General features: G+C 43.9%; 1 protein-coding gene across 5 annotated transcripts in view; it reads right to left on the bottom strand.

Annotated features, from left to right (window-relative positions):
• Window positions 1-1,351, bottom strand: part of GAB1 (GRB2 associated binding protein 1) — a 120,388-nt gene extending 119,037 nt beyond the window's left edge. For 2 of the 5 annotated variants that reach the window (XM_080676588.1, XM_080676591.1), the window contains exon 1: window positions 258-1,351. In XM_080676588.1, coding sequence (XP_080532714.1) covers window positions 258-329 — 72 coding nt within the window. In that variant the 5' untranslated portion in view covers window positions 330-1,351. The remainder of the gene's footprint in view (window positions 1-257) is intronic. The other 3 variants (XM_080676590.1, XM_080676589.1, XM_080676592.1) reach the window with 3 other exon arrangements.
• Window positions 1,352-22,860: the final 21,509 nt, after the last annotated feature.

Genomic DNA, 22,860 nt, shown 5'->3' with positions numbered 1-22,860 from the left:
ATCCCGGGCCCTCTTCTGGGCCGCTGGGGCCCGCAAAGCAGGCATCTGGAATCTGGACGAAGAAAGTTACCCAGCAAAGTGGAGGTCTGGGCGTGAGTGTACAGATCGGTCCCAAACGGGCCGAGGGGAAAGAGATGGGGACTAACCAGTCCCGCTCGCGACCAGCTGCAGCCACCGGCGAGCCGGCCCGGGAGAGGTGCCGGCGCTCAGGCTCGCGGAGCCCCTGGAGCCCCTGGAGCCCCTGAAGCTCTACTTACATAACGCTTCAACTTTTTCTCCGGGGGCGACTTGCGGAGCCATCCCGAGCAGACCACTTCGCCGCCGCTCATGGTGCGCGCTTCTCGGGCTCCGGCCCGGGCAGCCGAGGGGCAGGCTGGCGCGCTCCAGACACAGCCGACGCCTGCCGGCAGAGCAGCGGTGGGGACCTCGCTCTCCGGCTTTGCACCCCAGTCCGACGGGGTGGACGGGGTGGGCGGGGTGGGCTGGCTTCGCGGCGCGGCTCCGCGTCCGAGCCTCTTCTCTGCAGGTCGGCGGACGTGAACAGAAGCGGGCTGTGCCACCGAGGCCGACACCTCGGGGCAGGGGCCGCCGCCCGTCCAGGGCACTTCGGCCTCCCTCAGTGCGTCCGCCTCGCCGCCAAGCGCCCGGTCCCGCCGGCCCTTAGAAGCGATCGGGCTCCGCGGGACTCTGCCCCGGCGCCGAGCCGGGGCCTCGGTCGCCCTGCGCTCCGCCCCCTTAAAGACAGGACCTCCCCAGAGCGTTTTCCGAAACGGACACTACGCTGCACGCGCACACACAAACACACACACTCTCACACAGACACTGTCTCACACACACAATGCCCAGCGTGGCGCCCACTCCGGCTCTCCCGCTCTCGGTTTCGGGTGCGCCCCGGGCGATCCTATTGCCCCCCCTCTCCGGGGGAGGGTGGGTCACTTCCCCGCACACCCAGGAAGCCGGGAGGAAAGGGGAAGCCGCGAGGGTCCCCTGGACAGCGGGCACAGGGCAGGTCCCGGGTCCGCGGCGAAGCGCGGGGCGTCGCTGGGCGGCGGGCGCTGGGCAGGGAGCGGGTCCCGCCGAAGGGTGGGTTCTTGCTCGCGGCCGCGGAAGAGGGCGGGAGCGGCGGAGGAATGAGGCGCTGGGCTGCTCTGCTCCGGGGATGGGTCCCACTGTCCCGCGCCCTCGCGCTCCTCCCGCGCCGCCTCCCCCACCCGGGGCGCGCGGCAGGTTCTGAGCCGCCCGGCCCCCGGCCCGATCCCTCCCTCTCCCGGCCTCTGGGTTCCCTCTTCCTCCCTTTCCTCCTCCCCTTCCCACGTTCGGGCTGGCTCCTGTTTCAGCTCAGACTTTCTCTGAAACTCCGCCCGAGCGCTTCCAGCCAAAACAACAAGGGCTGGGGAGGCGGCCACTGGCGGAGGAGGGAGCGAGAGAGGGAGGCAGCAGGAGTCCTCGAGGCACCCTGGGATTTGTAGTTCGGAAAGCTGGAGCGGGGTCCTCGGCCGCGGGGCGGCGGTGGCGGCTGAGCCCCCAGCCGGCTCCTCAGGGGAAGGCGGCTGAGGCCGAGGCGAGGGCATCGCGGCCAGGGCTTGGGCGCTTGGAGTGAGGAACGTTTAATGTTCTGTCGGGTTTGCAATCTCGGAGCATAGGGTTTGTTCGGAGTCTGTACTGTGCACGAGATCTGAAGTTTGCGGAGTTTTCTCTACTTGACAGCCTGCAAAGCAAACCGGCCTTGAGGGAGACTGCCCCGGAAACCGAAGCGCAGGGACCGGGAGGGCAGGGCGCGGGGATAAGCGCCATTGATACCAGCCTGGAGGGGCGAAGCACCCGGGCTTGGGCTCGATGGTCCCCGGAGCAGCCCTGCCAGTTTGGTGGGAACGCATAGGCTGGGGGGGGGGGGGGGGGGGGCGGGGGGGGCGGGGACACAAAGGATTTGATTTGAATTTATCTTTGGGACAGTTTAAAGCCTCACACTGTCTCTTTGTTCCCAGTTTCTCCTACTTGACTGTATTTGTTTACAATCGACTCTTGAGATGTTGGACTAGAAAAGGGAAACTTACTGGATGTTCTATGCGCCTACTTGTGTGTGTTTTACAATTATGATACCTGATCCTGGGTTTAACATGATCCTGTAATAGAAATATCTTTTCAAACGTACTTAACAAAGATAAAGCCCTAAAAGAAAATTTAGAAGGTAATAGATAGAGGTGCTAAAAGTATTAGGAAATAAATGAATATTTCTGGAAACAATTACCTTAGGCATTTTCTTATTAACACGTTCATATCCAGGAGTTCCTCTGAGTGTTTGAAAATGTACAATTATAGCAAGAAATTAGATGCTGGGGGTGGTGTCATACAAAGGTCCCTGCGCTAACTGAGATAACATTCCGATGGTGACCTAGGACAGTAAACAAATATAAGGTCTACATACCGTAGTACAGATTGTGAAAAATATGCCCTGGGGAAATAAACGGTAAATTGAAAGAATAAAGAAGTAGGACTAGGTCAGATAGAAAAGAGGGAAGTATTCCTGGAAGAGGCATCTAGCCAGATATTTGAAAGATGTAAGGGAGGAGAAGCAGACTTGTTTTGAGGAAGAATAAAAGGCATAACCACAAGGATGACTGCAAAAGAAAGAAGAAGCAAGGGGGCTTGTTGTAAAGGCTTTTTAGAAAACAAGTGAGGGTAATTTTTATGGTAGCTGATAAACGAAAGCAATTCTTTTTAAGATGTGAATACAAATTTGTCACAAGTAGTTCAAATGAAAATATGTCATCAAATTTGTTTTTTACTTATCCCATAGGTAATGTGTCAGCACACTGAGTCAAAAGTATTTATAATTAGCATTAGTAAGATTAGTCCATCGTTGGGTAGTTATCTGTTGACTTTCAAAAATTTACTACTCTCTCACTCCTGTTATAAAATTCATTTTAATGAAAAATTGTAATATATCTTACATGTTTAGCTTTTGGAAGTTCCAATATATCTTTAAATATTTCAAATAAGCGATTCAATCATGCCATTTCTATATAAGAAATCTTTAAGTATGTTTCCCATTGACTGTTGTTTTAGATTAGTCTTTCTAGAGCTCAAATAAAACCTGAGGAGAGGTTGAAAATAGATGTGTTTCTATGTATGTATTTTAGAAAGGAAATTTGCATTATTTTTACATTACATGCCACTTTAGATTTTATATCTTTATACCGTAAAAGGATGCTGGTGCCCGGCCAGTGTGGCTCAGTGGTTGCGTGTCAACTTATGAACTTGGAGGTCATGGTTCGATTGCAGTCAGGGCATATGCCCAGGTTGCAGGCTCAATCCCCAGTGTGGGGCATGCAGGAGGCAGCCGATCAATGATCCTCTCTCATCATTGATTTTGCTCTCTCTCCCTCTCACTTCCTTTCTGAAATCAATAAAAAAAAATATATTTTTAAAAGGTATGTTGAAAAAAGCTATCTACGTTATAAAAAGCCAGTGGTCAGAACACCAGAATGACCAAATGACCAGTCACCAGGAGGTGCATTGATGGGTTCCGCCACAGCGGCGGGAGTGGCTCTGGGTCCCGCTGAAGCGGCGGGTCTGGGTCTCACGCGATTTCACACGCTGGGTCTCTAGTTACGTATAAGTACCTTAAATTTCATTCATACAACAAATATTTATGGAATGTCCTAGTATGATCAAGTCCCTGAAGACCCCAGATACTATAGGGAGGAAAAGCCTGACCTGTTCTGGTACTACTCTATCCTACAGAAAAAACATTGTACAGGTGATTAACCCCTTAACTTTCACAATACAGTTAATAAGTAATGTGAAAGAAAACAGAGTCTTATTTGGGTGTATAACAGGATCTACCCCCTGGAAGGAGAATGGACAGGTTGGGAAAGACCTTACATTGAGATCCTCAGGACGAGTAGAAGTTGGCCTGGCCAAATAGTGGAGAAGAGTTTTTCAGACAGAAGAGAAACTATACAAGTCCTCAGGCTGGAAGTGAAATCCAAAATGTGGGATGTTGAGTCCGAATGAAATCACGGACTAAAACAGCAGAACCGAGGTTTATTGGGAGAAGCCAGTCCTGGAAAAGGTGTAGCTGGGTTTCCAGGAGCAGCCCAGTGTCCAGAACTTCCTTTTCATATTACAGTCAGCAATAGTTCAGCATCCAAGCCAATTAAAGTCTATTGTCTCCCCCACCAGGAAGAAACATCAGGAACCCATTGCGTGTGGGGGAGAAGAGGAGGGCGAAAGGAAGCGCTAGCCTTTTAATTCAGGGGGTGGAGACAGCCTTGCTGGCTCCTATCTGCATGCTGTCTGTCTTAGCATGATTCATACATTTTAAAGTTCATGTCTCTTGTGCTCACCCTTCCTTCCCTGCCTACTTGGGGTGTCTTAGTAATTCCACCTAGTTGGGTTCTTGGGTTTTACTTTCCCTTCCCGTGATCCCGCCCCTACCTACCTAGTTTTCTTCTGTCTCCTCAGAAGGAGCAACCAAGTACTGAATGAAGGCAGCAGGAAGATAACTCTGAGATTATCTTCAAGGATCTGCACAATCTTTCCCTGGCCTGCCTCTGGAACCTCACCCTGTCACCCAGTGTCAGGCGAGTGAGAGGGACACTGGGTGACAGGGTGAGGTTCCAGAGGCAGGCCAGGGAAAGATTGTGCAGATCCTTGAAGATAATCTCAGAGTTTAGACATTTCCTTAGAGCAAATGGCTATGTTATCTCCAGTGATTTTCGAATCACATCAAATAATCACCCATATGGCCTTTATCATTTACCTCTAGCCTCCCACTTTATGTATTTTCTAACTTGATCTTTCAGGTTCTTCCTAAGTAATCTTTCTTCTCAACAGCTTTTGTAGCCTGTTGATACCTCCATTTTCTCATGATCCATCAGACCTCTTCTTTCTTTATTCTCCCCCTTTTCCACTTTAAATTTTATGGTCCACATTTTTACTACATGCTCCCAATTCACAAAACCCCAACTTTGAATGAACCCAACTCTATGTTCTTCTGCATCCCAGCAGCCAAGTGATGTTGGAGCAAGTTATACAAAAGGATGAGTGATCCACTAAATATTCATGTTTAATGTCTTCAAATAGATCCTCAGCTATCTGCAAGGGCAGATCTTGGTTTTCTGGAGCTTATATGGTTTGGGGAGTCCTTTTAAAGAAAAAGAATATACAATCACAAATATAACATTAGGGTGAATACGTATTTAGAATGAGAAAATAAACAAATTATTGGAGCCTTGGAGATATCTGGACAATCTACTGTATCTAGACAGTCTACTCTCTGCAGTAACTTTTCTTTTTTAAAATAATAGCTTTATTGAGATTTAATTCACATACCGTAAAATTCACATTTTTCAAGTGCACAATTTTGTGGTTTTAGTATATTTACAAAATTCTTCATGTTCACCACTAGTTAATATTAGAATATTTCATTGTCCCAAATAGAAACCCCATTCCCATTTGCAGTCACTCCCCATTTCCCCATCCCCCTCAGCCTCTGACAACCACTTATCTTTCTGTATCTATGGGATTTGCCTCTTCTGGTCACTTCATAATGGAATCATACAATTTGTGACCTTTTGTGACTAGTTTTTTTTCACTTTTTGTCAAGGTTTATTCATGTTGTGGCATGTATCAGTACTGCATTTCTAGTGTTAAAGAATATTCCATTGTGTGGATATATCACATTTTGTTTATCCATCTATCAGTTGATTAACATTTGGATTGTTTTGACTTTTTGGCTATTATGAATAACTAGAGGCCCGGTGCACAAAATTCGTGCATGGGGGGCGGGGGATGTGTCCCTCAGCCCAGCCTGCACCCTCTCCAATCTGGGACCCCTCGAGGGATGTCTACCGGGATCGGGCCTAAACGGGCAGTCAGACATCCCTCTCACAATCCAGGACTGCTGGCTCCCAACTGCTTGCCTGCCTGCCTTCCTGATTGCCCCTAACCCCTTCTGCCTGCCAGCCTGATCACCCCCTAACCAGTCCCCTGCCAGCCTGATTGATGCCTAACTGCTCCCCTGCCAGCCTGATTGCCCCTAACTGCCCTCCCCTGCAGGCCTGGTCACCCCTAACTGCCATCCCCTGCAGGCCTGGTCACCCCTAACTGCCCTCCCCTGCAGACCTGGTCTCCCCCAACTGCTCTCCCCTGCAGGCCTGGGTCCCCCCCAACTGCTCTTCCCTGCAGGCCTGGTCCCCCCAACTGCCCTCCCCTGCTGCCCTGATCCCTCCCAACTGCCCTCCCCTGCTGGCCATCTTGTGGCGGCCATCTTGTGTCCACATGGGGGCAGCCATCTTGTGTGTTGGAGTGATGGTCAATTTGAATATTACTCTTTTATTAGATAGGATGCTTACAATAACTCTTAAACCTTCTTCAGATTTCTCAAATTTTCAAACTCTCCACCTTACCCATCAACTGATCATCTTTCTTATAGCTTCACCAGAAAACCAATGTGCTCCAATGGAAACTCCTTTGACCTTTAGCCTTCAAATATCAAACCTGCAAACCTACATACTATCTTCACTCCTTCTCTCCTTCCTTCCTACAGCAAATAGAGGATATTTTATATTCCTTTTCAGCTATCAGCTTTTTACTTTTCTTTCACATCCAGACTATAGTTTCTATTTCTAGTTCATCTTCCGTCCCTCCTCAATCTGTTTCATTCTGGATACCATGCCAATTTCTCTCTATACTTTCCAAGGTCAAAACTCTCTGTACTCTGCCCAGCTGGTATGGCTCAGTGCTTGAGCATGGACGCATAAACCCAGAGGTCACTGGGTGGGTTCCGGCTCCATCCACAGCAGGGATCCTGCAGGAGGCAGTTGATTGATGTTTCTCTCATATCGATGTTTCTTTTTCTAAAAATATATTTTTGATTTCAGAGTGAAAGGGAGAGGGAGAGAGAGACAGATAGAAATATCAATGATGAGAGAGAATCATTGGTCCGCTGCCTCCTGCACGCCCCACACTGGGGATCAAGCCCCGCAACCCAGGCGTGTGCCCTGATTGGGAATTGAACCGTGACCTCCTGGTTCATAGGTCGACGCTCAACCACTGAGCCCACAGCTGGGCTCTCACATCGATGTTTCTATATCTCTATCCCTCTCCCTTTCTCTCTCTGAAAAAATAAATAAAAACATTTTAAAAAAACCTCTCTTACTCTTGGTCTCTTAGAATTGTAGTATGCTGAATCTGAGCCTGCAGATTTCTTGGCAGGCTCTTCTTTTACTGGTTCTTAGCATTCTGAGGTCTAGCCCACCTTTCTTCTCATTCTGTACTTTCTCACATATAGTGAGATCTTGTCTTTATCTATATAGTATAGACACTTCACTAATTTCCATCCCCAGCCTAGTTTTCTCTCCTGAGCAACTAACTTATAAATCCAAATGCCCTCTTTTTATGCCACTTGGCCCTATAAAATCAACAAAATTAGAATCATGCTCTCCTCCCCAGCTCTCAGATCAATGCTCTGGAGATCCCCACTCAAGTGGTCCCTTCAAGTCTTCAGCTAAATATTGATCAGCAGAAGCAGGTGAAGAAACTACTTAAAAATGGGGAAAGAACCACTGGGAAGGATTACAAGGAAAAATCACTGGAGAATCACACAGGGTAGAAATAATTCCTGTTCTCCCAGCCAGAATGAAAAACATCATCATTCACAAAGCACTGTGAAGTACTCTAAAGGATTTTATCTCAATAGTGGGACAAAATTAGCCCTAGACTAAATGCTGTTGTGATCTTTCCAAAGAGAACTTAACACCCCAAAGGATCAAGCTGTTTCCAAGTAACTTAACCATTTCCTAAACAGGAGCTCAGTATATTTATAGGGAAACAAAAATACCCAATGCCCAGCAAAAAAAAAAAAAAGTGCAATGTTTGACATCCAATCAGAAATTTAAAGGGAGCAGGTAAGTATGACCCAAAATGAGGAGAAAAATCAATTGAAGCCAACCCAGAAATGACACAGAGGGTAAAATGAGTTAACAAAATTAGAACAGTTGTTTTAATTATATCCCATGTTCAAAAAGCTAGAGGAATGACTTAACATATTAAGCAGAGATATGAAAGATATTACAAAGGCCTAAATAAAACTTCTAGAGATGAAAAAAAAAACAAGGAATGACATGAAAAATATACTATATGCAATTAACAACAAATTAGGCAGTGCAGAAAAAAATATTACTGAATTTGAACATATAACAATATGAAACAGAGAACAAAAGATTGAAAATAATGAATAGAGCATCAATAAAAATGTGCTCATTTTTAGTGGCCCAATATTCATGTAACTATACCCCAATAAACGGCTTACACTGCAACTTAAAAAGAAATATTTGTGTAACTGGAGTCTCCAAAGGAGGCATAGAAAAATATTTGAAGAGATAATAGCCAAAAATTATCCAAATTTGTTGCAACTGTAAATCTATACATTCAAGACACAACATTACTGGGATAAGATATACTGAGCTCATAAATCAAAAGACAATATCATTAAGTTGTCAGTTTCCCCCCAGCTTGATCTATAAATTCGATACAATTCCAATCAATTCCTAAGCAAGCTTTTTTTTTTAATTGGTAAATTAATTCTAAAAGTTATATGGAAATGCATGCAACGGTCTTAAGACAACTAAAAACAACAAAGTTAAGTAACTTATATGATCTGACTTCAAGACTTATATAAAGCCACAATAATAAAGACAGTGTAGTATTGGTATCAAGATAGACAAATGGATTGATGGAACAGAATAGAGAGTCCAGAAATAGACTCATATTTATATGGTCCATTGATTTTTGACACAGGTGCACAGGCAATTCGAAGAAGAAAGAATGGTCTTTTCAATAATTGATGCCAACACAATTGGATATCAAAACACTAAAACAATACAAAACAAAACAAAAACAAAAAACAACTTCTATGCACACTTGTGGCACAGGCACAAATGTACTCAAAATGGATCATAGACCTAAATGTAAAACCCAATAGAAATAAAACTTCTGGAAGAAAACAGGAGAAAAATCTATGTGACTCTGACTTAGATAAAGATCTTTTAAATATGACACCCAAAGTATAACCCATGAAAGAAAACAAAAAGATAAATTGGACTTTATCAAAGTTAAGAATCTCTACCGTTTGAAAGGCACCGTTGGGGGGTGAAAAGAGAAGCCACAAACTGGGAAGCCATATTTCCCAATATAATATTTGATATAGGACTTGTATCCAGGTAATATAAAGAACTATCAGGACACAATAATAGGAAAATATGGACATTTATGATTAGTTCATATTTCTGCATTTATGTTATGTTTCAATTTTAAAAAAGTTTATTTATTATAAAAAACACAATTATATATACATTTGTCATGGTACAGAATTTTGTGACATCTTGGCTCTGTTTCAGAATAAAGTCTCTGCCACTTTTATTTTGGGAGATGAATCCTCTTACTGTGCTTTTCCAGGTGGTAAAAAAATTTTCTCAGAAGTTTCTCAGAAAGCTGTTTATTATTTTTATAAGTGAGGGATGTGCCTATTTTAGCTTCAAAGAAATCAGCAACCTCTTCCAGACAGGAAATTGCTAGGGAAATGAAACTAGATTGTTCAGAATGTTAAAGCAGTTAGATTCTAGTGGGGTGGTGCCTTGGTGTGCTAGCCAGTTTGCCTGATCCGCTCATGTGCTTCTTGCCTTCTCAAGCCCCCCAGTATGGATTCTTTGGTCATAGTTGCATTCTTTAATGCTATTGTCTCTGGTGATACCATTTGACATATGGTAAAACAATTGATAAGCTGTGCCAAGCCAATTGGATTCACTCTTAAAGAATTTGAGACAGAGACTCTAATTGGTTAGTGATGGGCCGTGGAGCTGGGAGGTCTTAAATTTCTCCAATAAGGAGAAATGAGATGTCTGCTGAGGGAAAAAGACCTGAATGTTCAAAAAATACCAGAAAGGCAGAGAGACAATACTGGTTTCAACCTCTAAAAGGGCCACCCTGGAATTCATGCTCTTGGGATCCATGAGATCCCATGCGTTAAGTCAAAACTTTCCTTTTTATTTTATTGTTTAAAAAATATTTTTATTGATTTTAGAGAGAAAGGAAGAGGGAGAGAGAGATAGAAACATCAATGATGAGAGAGAATCATTGATCGGCTGCCTCCTGCATGCCCCACACTGGGGATCGAGCCTGCAACCCAGGCATGTGCCCTGACCAGGAATTGAACCGTAACCTCCGGGTTCATAGATTGATGCTCAACCACTGAGCAACACTGGCCGGGTGAAACGTCCCTTTTAATTTAATGTAACCTGTATGATTTCTACTCTGCATCCAAATGCTTCCTGTTTAAAAAAAAAATGTGGCAAGTAAAAAAATTGAAGTAAAATTCTGGGTTAAGGTGGAAGAAGGGAAGAATCCTATCATGTAGAATCTTAGATTTGCAATAAAAATTTGAAGTTTCCAAACCAAACTTTCCCCCCATTTCACAAATTTATTTTGTGAGTTAGCCACTTCATCTTTGCTTGACCATTTCAAATCTTTTTTCCCTCCTCCCTGCTTTTCTTCTTTTCTTCCTTCAACAAATATATTAACCAGGCACTACTCTGGATGCTTAGAATTAAGCAAACCACACAGAAAAATCAAAGACAAAATCCTCTGCCTTCATGGAGCTTATATTCAAGTAAGGAGAAACAGATAATAGAAAAGAGCATAAGTAGTTTATATAGTACTAGAGGCCCAGTGCACGAATTTGTGCCTGGCTGCAGTTCCTAGGCCTGGACAGCGATGGGGGCTGGCCGGTGGGGAGGGACCGCGGGAGGTTGGCCATGGGAGCGCACTGACCACCTGTGTTGAGTATCTGCCCCCTGCCGGCCTGGTCACCCCATGCAGCCTGCTTGTTCAGTTGTTTGGTCGTCCCTCACTAACCCCCCTGCTGGCCTGGTTGTAGGCAGCCATCTTGTGAGGGTGTGAGAGTCAATTTGTATAGTACCTCTTTATTATATAGGATGTTAGAAGGTGATAAGTCCTCTGAGAAAAAAAGAAAGTGAGTAGGGTAAGGAGCGTGGAGAGTAACAATGGTGATGGGGCAGGAGAAATGCAATTTAAAACAGGATGAGCCTCACTGAGAACATGCCATTTGCAGAGACTTAAGGGGGGTGATGGAATTTAAGGAACTGAGGAATCACACTGAGCTGGAGGGAAAGTTGTAGGAGATGATGAGGTGGGAAGCATAACAGGAGCCAGTTCATGTGGAGCCTCGTAGGCCAATGAAAGGACTGTAGCCATTACTCTCAGTGAGCTAGGGAGCCATTGCGAGGTTCTGAGCAGAGAGACATACTATGACTTATGTTTTAACACAACTGGCTCCTAGTGTGAGAACAGATTACAGAAGGGAAAGAAAGGATAGATTCAGGGACATTGTGATTATCTCACACCACTGAGTCAAAATCTGTGTTCTTGTCAATTTCATACATTATTCTAAACTCAGTCTAAAGTATTTGAAAACTTAATTACTTTTGCTTTTGAAAAATGCTTTATCTGATTATAAAACTAGCCACATATGTTCCTGGTAGGATAGTTGAAAAATACAGGAAAAAGTAAGAACCATCCATTATACCACCTCTAAAGAGACACATTTTCAGTTTTATATAGCATTCTAATCTTTTTAATATACACACATTTACTAGTACATAATTTAATACCCTTCTCCAACAATTCTTTAGCTATTTGAAGGCAGATATTTGTATTTTCTCCCCTGAGTATTTCATTTTCTAGGCCAGGTTTTCTTATTTAGGGATTCATGGGTATATTCCAAGATTTTAGGAACCTCTTAAAAACATAAACAAAATTGTGTGGTTTTGTGTAAAGAAAAACATAAGTTTCTCCAACTTTTCAAAGAGGCCTGTGACATCAAAGAAGGTTAAAAAACTGATACAAAATTTTTTGGGTATTTGTTTGCCACAGAATGATTCATTAATCATCTCCATCTTAATTCATAGGTGTGGATTTCTAGCAGCCATATTTGTCTAAAGTTCTCCATTCACTTGGTCACTGTCCATAGAGATAGTAGGCACTTGACCCGTTCTACACTATGTTAGCAATGCCCCAACACTCCCTGTGTGAGTGTTGGGCCCAGACCTCTTCATCTTAGTCTGCTTTCCCCTGAGTTGCCTGTGGTTGTGAATGACCCTCTTCTAGAATGGAGAGGTCACAATTGAGCAATCAGCTGTTGTCTGACCCATTGAAGGTGAGTCTACTGAGATTATTGCCTTGCGTGATTTGGATAGGTTCCTATTAATGCAGCCCACAAGAGGATTAGCTTTTAGAGCAGCTAAGTCACATCACACTGAATTTATGATCAACAAAACCACCCCAGTCTTTTCACATAAAATAGTCAACCCATTTCTTTCCATCACCTGTATTTATGAGGTGGTATTTGGAACCCAAACTTAGGGCTATTAAATCTCATTCTGTTGATTTTGAATCAGCATTCCAACCTCTCAAGAGCTTTGAGATCATATTCGCCATCTCTCCTAGCTTTGTGTCACCCACAGATGCGAAAACTTTGCTCGATTGCACCCTAGCATGATTAGGCTTGTCTAAAATCCAGTCTGGGGGCATACTCAGTCAGTGACTGGAGTCTCAACTGGGTATTAGATGTTGCCCAATCTCTAGGAGGCTGGACTGTGGTCAGACAGCTGAGCTGGCAACAGGTATTTTTGTGAGCGGCTCTGAGATGGGTTTTAGGAGGTGTCAGAAATCTGCAGCCAGGGACAAGCTGATTTGGAAACCAAATGGAATAACATGTATTGGAAACAATTGCAGATATGAATTGCAATAATCAGCAGGAAAGGAGGGGGAGCCCAGTTATGCTGATAGAGGTCTCCGCCCAGAACTGCTGTTGTCTAGGTGAGTGAATGACCTTCGTTGCCTCATTGGCCACACTGACTTGGCCCTTTCCCTCATCTCGGTATTCCTCCAAGTTGTTTGATAAAACTTGGATATTTCAAGACCTATAAATCTACAAAGAGCTCAGGGTGAGAAATACGAAAGAAAAGGAGATGCTGAATCTAAATAGGAATGAGAATCCAAGGTTCAAGTCTATGAAGTGGGCACAGGAGCCCCTGAGAGCGTTTTGCTGTAATGGAGACACTGAGTGCCAGCTCTTCCACCTCAGACTTTCAACACCCTCACCCCGCAGCTCCCGGTTTAAAAAGTATGCTTTCCTGAACTCAATGTCTGTGTTCATTGTAAAAGTTATTTTGCACAAATTGTAGCTGATGATTCAGTCACATGTTTCACTGCAGGTTCTCTTTTCTTTCTTTTTATGAAATGTTAAATCCAGAGATTTCCTCATTGAAAAACATTGATGTATTTATCTGGAAATAGTTACATCTTTGAATTCCTGGATAAGTGATTAATTATTTTCAGATTGTGAGTTGCATAACAAAAAGTTAAGGCTGGCAATGAGCAAAGAATAAAACAAAAACCATAGTTATTATCTTATTACAATTGTGAGCCATTTGGGTTCAATAAAAAGGAAGTTAATATGTTTAAAATGTGTACACTACTGTGATTTCCAAAAAAATGGTATTGCTTTCTAGTGTAGTTTTGATTATTTCAAAAGATTTTTTATGCAATTATTAAACAAAGACATCATATTTTGTAGTGGATTAGAAAACTATTATAACCTGTTCATACGTTCTCAGAATTTCTTTTTAAATTTTTTTCTGAGGTCATTTAAACTTAAGCACTAATGTATTCCAAAAATGATCCTTAAAAAAAAATCTTGGCATTTAGATGCATGGATACCAACAAGATAGAAAGATAGAGAACCTATCTTACAAAGACACCTCCTCTGGTGCCTCTAAGAGAAGTAGGGTCTCTGAGGCGTACTGGAGATGCCTGTCACCACAAAGAGCAATGGCCTCCGTCCATTGTAAAACTTTATAACAGAGACCTTAACCAGGACAGAAATTGGAAGGCCTGTGGGAGGAGCTAGGACTTGTGGGAGTTCTCAGGCTCTGTCATCACCAGGGTCCTACAGGAAGAACTCTATGCTTTCAGCCTGGCTCTAAGGTTGTAACAGCCCCTTCCCTTGACTTTCTCTTCCCCTCTTTAAAGTGTTTCCTCCATCTTTGTTCTGTTTGTTTGCAAGTCTTGCCATGACTGCACGTACCAGATTGCAATCCTTTCTTGTTCCCAAATAAAAATCCTTTTTGGTAATAGAATACCTAGTTGTCTTTCATTTTATGGTTGATACCATAATGAAGGCACAACCTTGAGAAGGTGAGATGAGGCCACCAGAAACCCATTCACCATCCCCTGTTCACACAGCAAACAATGGGCCTTTTGGGTGCTAACTATCCTTTTTTTCCTCCACAGTGGGATGAAGTGTGCTGTGTTTCCCCCCCCCCCCCCCCAGTTCCTATTTGCTATGTGCAGTAACATAGAGTTTAGGAGATTACTGGTTGGCTTGCAAGGGTGGGGAACCTTTTTTCTGCCCAGGGCCATTTGGATATTTATAGCATCATTTGAGGGCCATGCAAAATTATCAGTTTAAAAATTAGCCTGCTAGATCTGGTCAAACATTTCATTAACTCACCCCTAATGCCTTGACAGGGCCAGACCAAATGATTTCATGGGCCTTATACGGCCCACAGTCTGGACGTTCCCCACCCCTGACTTAGAGGCATATATTTCTTTTGTAGACTCCAGTTTGAGAACTGGAATTTCCTTCTAGGAAACAGGACTTACTCAGTTACTCGTTTGCATTTCTTGTAATAGACACCCCTGTGTGAGGCAGTACTAAAAGGAAATTTTGTGAAATCTCTGCCATCAAGAAGCTTATAGTCTAGTAGGGTTAATCTCCAGTTTGTCTAAGGTTAGGAAAGGATCCTTGAATCATTTGTTCATGTGGCATCCACTGTTTTCATTGTCTTATATAGAGTGCCACTAAATGTCCTTCATTCCTAAAAGATCTGCATAGGCCCTTTAGGTCCTTCAATGTGTGTGTGTGTTTGGGGGTGGGGGGGTGGGGAGTGAATGGTGTATCTGACAGTTTCTTATATGGGTAATTGGATGGAAGATAAGATAATGCCACTAACTGAAATAGAAAATATTTTAAACCATGCAAGATTAAACTAAATTAAACTAAGTTATTTACTACAAGATTTTATGCACTGAGAGTATCAAGGAAGTGGATATAATGTGCAGTGTTTTCTAAAGGCGGATTAACCCTCTCCTTTTTGTTTTCTCAAGAGAATAAACAACGGTGCAAGGCATCATCATTGTATCTTACCATCATCATCATCATCATCATCAACAACAATAACAACTAAAATAGTGGCGAGACAACAGACCTACCAGAAAATAGAAGAGAGGATGCTGAGCAAAACTGGTAGAGAAAGAATCCCAGGTGTTATCAAGTTAGTTGATGCTTTTGGTCCTTTGTATTCATTCACCCTCCGATTAGTCAGGCTCATTTTTGCCTCATCCAGGGACCAGCTGAAGGGGATGGAGCAGGTAAGAGCTGAGGCTACAGAGTGAGGTAGACCTTGGCTTCAGTCTTGGCTCTACCACTTCCTGGCTGAGTGACCCTGGGTAAGTTATCTAACCTCTCTGATCCTCAGCTTATTCATCTATATCCGCAGTTCAGAATATTTACCTCACTACTGTTAAGATAATATATAAAAATCTTCTTTAAAATAGGCACTTTGTAAATGTAACTTCCTTTTCCTGCCTCCCTTCAGGAGGAGAGTGACTTAGTCAAAGCCCCACACTGAAGGCGCCAGTTCTCAGACCCAGGTTTCTTTGTCCAGGATTTATTTTACAGTATTTGCCTTACAAGCATTAAAAAAGCACCAACTCCTAAAGGGCAGCAAACTGAAACGTGTTCAAGTTTTATTCTCTAAAATGTTGAGAACCTCTGTCAAATCAGGGTCTTCATTTCATCCTGGTCCTCTTCCTTCTCTGTCTCTAGAAATAACCTGTTTAGGCCAAAGAGATCCTGGCTGGTCTCCTAGATTCATCTCTTTTTGGCCTTTCAGTTTGACCCCTTTTTTCCCCTCTCTGGACCTCAGAATCTCAAGTCCTTTACAGCTCTAAGCCCACATGAAGATTAAATTAGAAAACAAAGGTTCTTGTTCCAGAGAACAAAGTGCCTGTCAAAATCCATTTTCCTCTTCTTCCTCAGTGAGAGAACTCCATAGTAGTTTCCTCTCCCCCGTTACCTGCATTTTGCTTTCTGGGGTTCAGTTACCCACAGTCAACCAGGGCCCAAAATATTATGTGGGAAATTCCAGAAATAAACAATTCATAAGTTTTAAGTTTCACACCGTTTTGAGTGAGGCGATGAATCTCTTGAGTTCCGCCCAGGACGTGAATCTCCCTTTGTCCAGCATCATCATACTGTAGACACTGTAGACACTTCCTACCATTAGTCATTCAGTAACCTTCTTTGACTATCCTGGAATCACAGTGCCTGTGTTCAGTTCACCCTTATTTTACTTAAGGCCCAATGTGCAATAGTAGTGATGCTGGCAATCAGGATCTGCCAACGAGAAACCATAAAGTGCTTCCTTAAGTGAAAAGGTGAGTACAGTATCATTAGATATTTTGACAGAGAGAGACCACAATTCACATAACTTTTATTACAGCATATTATTATAATTGTCCTATTTTATTTATCGGCTATCATTAACCTCCCACTGTGCCTAATTTTTAAATTAAACTTTATCATAGGCATGCATGCATAGGGAAAAACAGCATATATATGGTTCAGTACTATCCATGGTTTCAGGCATCCACTGGGGATCTTGGAATGTATTCCCCTGAGATAACGGGGTGCTGCTGTAATTTTATCTGGAAAAGCAAAGTGCCCAGCTAAAAACTACTTTCCCAGCCCACTTTGCAGTTAGATGGCCACATGATTATATTCTGGTTAGTGAAATGTAAACAGGAGGTTTTAGTTGAGATTCTTCTGGGAAGATTTCTAAACGAGATGGATAGCTGACTGGTTCAGATGTAATGGCTGGAGATCCATCTTATATTATGAAGTGAACTTGAGGAAAGAAGCAACATGATAAAGAGGCCTGAGCAAAGAGGAATAAGGATCCTGGGTCCCTCAGACCATGAGTCATAATACTGCCCTGGCTACCCATTGCTTTTCAGAGAGGGGAACGGGATAGCGGGGGGCGGGGGGGGGGTGTACAGGGAAGGGAGAGAGAGAATGAGAAAGAGAGAGAGAGGAGAGGGAGAAAATATATTCTATTTTGTTTAAACTGTAGTATTTCAAATCCCTATCATCAGCAACCAAACATAGTTCCTGGCAATAGCTTGCAGATGCCACTCTCCCTCCCCTCAACCAGAAAGCTGATCTTTTTATACAACTAGAGGCTCCGTGCACGAAATTCATGTACTCATGGGGGGAGGGGTCCCTCAGCCTGGCCTGCACCCTCTTGCAGTCCGGGAGCCCTTGGGGGATGGCCAACTGATGGCTTAGGCCCGCTCCCCCCAGGGAGTGGGCAGCACTGCTGTGGAGGCGGGAGAGGCTCCCTCCACCTCCGCTGTGCTCGCCTGCTGTGAGCCTGGCTTCTGGCTGAGCAGCGCTCTTCCCCCTGTGGGAGCGCACTGACCACCAGGGGGCAGCTCCTGAATGGAGCATCTGCCCCCTGGTGGTCAGTGTTCATCATAGAGACCAGTAGTTCCGCCATTGAGCCAAAACCAGCTCTCTGACATCCCCCAAGGGGTCCAGGATTGTGAGAGGGCGCAGGCCAGGCTGAGGGACCCCACTGGTGCACGATTGGGGCTGGGGAGGGATGTGGGAGGTTGGCCAGGGATGCAGAAGGTCGGCCAGCTGGGGAGGGACTGCGGGAGGGCTCCAGGGTGTGTCCAGCCCATCTCGCTCAGTCCTGATCGGCTGGACCCCAGCAGCAAGCTAACTTACTGGTCAGATTGTCTCCCCCTGGTGGTCAGTGAACATCATAGCGAGCGGTTGAGTGGCCTTAGCATATCATTAGCATATTATGCTTTGATTGGTTGAATGGACGACACTTAGCATATTAGGCTTTTATTATATAGGATAGGTGACTTAAGGCCTTAGCCAGTTTGGCTCAGTGGATAGAGCATTGGCCTGCAGACCAAATGGTTCCAGGTTCCAGTCCGGTCAAGGGCACGTACCTTGGATGCAGGCTCCACTGCAGCCCAATTGAAGTGTTTCTCTCACATTGATGCTTCTCTCTGTCTTTCCCTCTCTCTTCTACTCTCCCTAAAAATCAATGGAAAAATATCCTTGGGTGAGGATTAACCAAAAAAAAATTTAAAAAATAGGTAACTTGCCCTAACTGGTTTGGCTCAGTGGATAGAGCATTGGCCTGTGGACTGAAGGGTCCCAGGTTCGATTCCGGTCAAGGGCATGTACCTTGGTTGCGGGCACATCCCCAGTAGGGAGTGTGCAGGAGGCAACTGATCAATGTATCTCTCTCATTGATGTTTCTTTTTTTAAAAAATTTCTTTATTGATTAAGGTGTTATATATGTGTCCTTATCCCCCATTACTCCCTTCTACCCCCCCACTCATGCCCTCACCCCCCTGTTGTCTGTGTCCATTGGTTAGGCTTACATGCATGCATATATTTCCTTTGGTTGATCTCTCTCATTGATGTTTCTAACTCTCTATCCCTCTCCCTCTCCTTTTCCCTTCTTCTCTGTAAAAAAATCAATAAAATATATTTTAAAAAAATAGGTAACATGGAAGAAATAGGTAGGCCTCTGCTAAGCACTTTACATCAACTCATGTAATTCTTAGAATAATCTCATGAGTTAACCATTATTATTTTCATTTTACAGATGAAGAAACTGAGGTTATATAACTTGCCCAAGGTTATATAGCCAATAACTGGTAGAGCTGTGATTCAAATCCAATTCTGTCTGCCTCTAGAGCTCATACTTTATTTTTTTAGCCTGGGCCAGGGAGGAGCTTGCAACAGAGGTATGTGCCCTTGACCAGAATAGAACCCGGGGACCTTTGGTCCACAGGCTGATGCTCTGTCCACTGAGCAAACCAACTAGGGCTAGAGCTCGTGCTTTTTGATCTCCACACCAGGGTATGCTAGCTGCTATTATCCTGATTTGATATTTATCAGTAGTCCAAATCATAATATTGTTTGCTCTGTCTCAATGCACTTTTACTTAGAGAAGAAAAATAAAACACCTTTTTTTTTTTAAGAGAGGATCTGAGTATTTCAGTAGGTCTGGCAATTATATTTCATATTGACAATTAAGTAGACCCCTTGGATTAGCAATTTGGTTTCAAGATTATACCCACCTGATCGTGCTGAATGTTTACTGTGTGGAAAGCTGAGGACCAACCCCTGGATCTGCCTTGCTCAAGCCAATGTGCTATGTCTCTGAGGTCCTGCGTTAAAGAAAAGGCCCAACTTTTCCCCTTTCCCTGCCTTGTACAGCTGGATCTTCTTGCTTGCTGCTCTTTGGTGGTAAAAGTGGAGAAAGGCCTGAAGGTGCAAATCTCATCAGCAATCTGAACCCCAGGAATAAACATTAGGATAGAAAAATGAATTGGAGAAATTTTGTTTTCTAGAACTACAGTAGTTTTTGAGATGGCAGGTGCGCCTGGTCAGGGGCCCAGCTGTACTTCCCAGGAGGCTTCATGGAGTGTGATTTGTCCCTGAAGGTGGAGTGTGAGGGAGAGGCTGAAGCAGGCCGAGGTGGCAGTGTGGAGGTTGTGCTGTCACTGCTGTGGGGAACCCTAAATGCTAATCTCAGGAGAGGCCTGACATGAGCAGATTTGTTGGTAATTCCATGGACAAGGGGCAGAATTTTGAGCCCATGCCTGTAGGGCATGTGTATTCATTTTCTAGGGCTGTAACAAAATACCACAAATTAAATGGCTTAGTAGAACAAAGAAAACGTATCCTCTCACAGGTACAGAGCCCAGAAACCCAAATTTAAGGTGTCAGCAGGTTTATTCTTCTTCTGAAGGCACTAGGAAAGGGTCTCTTCTAGCTTCTGGTAACCTTAAGCGTTCCTTTTATGTAGATGGCTATCTTCTCCTTTTGTCTCTTCACTTCATCTTCCCTTTGTGCACGTTTTTTCTCTGTGTCCAAATTTCCCCTTTGTAGAAGTAATCCAGTCATACTGGATTATGGCCCATCTCTATGACTTCATCTTGACTACATCTGCAAAGACCCTAGATCCAAATAATATCATATTCTGAGGTTCTAGGGGTGAGAACTTCAACATGTTGTTCCTGGGAGATGTAATTCAACCCATAATAGGATGAAAACCAGATTACAGAAACAGATGTAGGAGCAAAGATAGAAGGAATTAAGAGGTTAAAAGGCCAAGAATTCTTGGGAAAATGTTAGGAGGCCCAGGGCTCATACAAGCTGTAATTGTGGGAATTCAAACCAAGTTTACCTAAATCTCCAAGGGTTAGGGAGACTTGTTCATAAGATCTGGGCTGTAGAAGAACAGGAAAAGGCCAGGGCACTGCCTCCCGGAAGGGAACACCCTCTTTAACGGAGCTGCAAGAATCCTCACACTGTGGGTGGATTCACTGTCTACAGGAAGCCCATCTCACAATTCAATTTTCATGTATTTTGGATATTGATGTTAAGGTTCCTTTCCAGCTGCCACCAGGAAATATTAACCAAAAATATAATCTGGCATCATGTTACAGCAACATCATTAAAGTATAGAGTGGGGAAGGGGGAGATAGCTGATGTACTTGTACTTAAACAAATGGAAGGGAATCTTGAAAAAAGAGAGTTGGAAAATAATGTGGGGTGTTTGTTTTTCAGGGGGAGGGGGAATGTTATTTAAGGTAGAAGGTGATGATTCTAGATCAAGAGTCTCCAGTAATTACTCCCAATGAAAATAGTTATTTTTCAGCCACCCAGTGTCCCTGCCTCTACTGCCCTCAGGGACTCAGATAAGCTGCTGATCTCTCCCCCCATGTGGCTCAGTTCCAGTTGCTTCCCAGAACAATTCTGACTTGAGGCAGGAATCATTCCAATAGCCCAGGGTTCCCTCAAACCAGTGCAAGTTTATCGCATATACTATACCCAAACTCTGGTTCTGTGCTACACATCTGTGCTGTGCTGACCACCAAGTTTCATGATTTGTAGTTTGCCCAAGTGTGGGGCTCTCACCCCAATTATGGGGTTGTTACCTTCACATTTTTGAATTTACACACACACACACACACACACACACACACACACACACACACACGCACATCCTTCCCCACTCCCTGATTCATAAGCCCATTTGCAAGAACCATGCATCTACTTTGGGTTTCATTTTGAATTCCCATCCAACACATTCCTTAATCCTGTAGTTCTGCGGTGAGTTCTGGGATCTGGCCTTGTGTGGCTATTTCCTTCTTCCTAGTGGCCATGGCCATGCAAGTTCCCACATGCCTTTCACCTTGTGCCTAGATTTTAGGGCATTTAACCTAGATTCCCTGTTGCTGTGCTAGTCTATCTTCTGGAATTCCTGTTACTTCCTCTGGGATTCTCCCTTGATCTAAGAACAGGGTGTCATCTTATATTTGTTCACTTATCACCTTGCTTTGTCCAGTTGGTCCAGCTCAGGGATCAGCGAACTTTCCTTAAAGGGCTACATAACAAATGTTTACAATTTGCAGGTCCAATGGTCTATGTTGCAATTATTCAGCTCTACTATTGTACACCCAGGCAACCGGAGATGAAGTGTAAACCAATGGGCATTATTGTGCACCAGTATATCTTTATGGGCCACAGCTTGATAACCCCTGGTCTAGTCTATAACTTGTGCCTTTATTGTTTAAGGTAGAAGGTGATGATTCTAGATCAAGAGTCTCCAGTAATTACTCCCAATGAAAATAGTTATTTTTCAGCCACCCAGTGTCCCTGCCTCTACTCCCATCTCCTCCTCTCTCATCCCCTCCCCTTATGTTGCTGAGAGTAAAGCAACATGCCTTGATATCAAATCCTGAGATAGGACACTAATTATCACTGGTTATAACAATAGAACTTAGTCTTTGTACTTGAGTAACACGTCTAAGTTTCAGTGTCCACAGGGCTTCTTCGAGGAGGCAGGTAGATTAAGGTCCCAGGTGGTTAATATTTTAATCAGAGATCATTAGGCCATTTCTGCTGCTTCTTCCCTACAAACTAGGACACTGCCTTGACTCTCTGACACAATCTAGGTAGTGGTGGTAGTTGCCACTAGTTACCATAACTAACAATATTCCTTACTTATTCCTTAATTAAGAACTCTTTGCTCTTTTGTTCAGCTATGGCAGCAGTGTGTTCCCTCCCACTGTAAAGAATTTTTCACCTGGAATTCATATTAGATTATGTCTGGGTAATGGTACCTGGGGAAAGTCTCCTTGGGGGCTTCTAAGAAAGAATCATTCTCTGTGATAACAAAGGGAGACATTAGGAGAAAGCCATGTCCCTCTCTCTCACTGTTCTTTATTGTCATTGCATGAGAACAATATTCACGTAGTTATTATATGCTCTTGGGACCATGACCATGACGGGAGACATGATCAACTCTTTAATGTTGGAGGAAAATAAAAATGGAGTCTGTTTGATTATGGTGTGCTGCCCCATCCTCTGTGAGTAGTACAGTATATGCTCCATATTAACCTTTTAAAAATCTGAAAGAGGCCAAAACCGGTTTGGCTCAGTGGATAGAGCGTCAGCCTGCGGACTGAAGGGTCCCAGGTTCGATTCCGGTCAAGGGCATGTAGCTTGGTTGCGGGCACATCCCCAGTGGGAGGTGTGCAGGAGGCAGCTGATCGATGTTTCTCTCTCATCGATGTTTCTGACTATCTATCACTCTTCCTTCCTCTCTGTAA

The sequence above is a fragment of the Plecotus auritus genome (assembly GCF_963455305.1).
Source record: "Plecotus auritus genome assembly, chromosome: 6".
In the NCBI taxonomy this organism is placed as follows: Eukaryota; Metazoa; Chordata; class Mammalia; order Chiroptera; family Vespertilionidae; genus Plecotus; species Plecotus auritus.
Note: the sequence above shows the minus strand (reverse complement) of the source record. Positions and strands in the feature narration are given on the sequence as shown.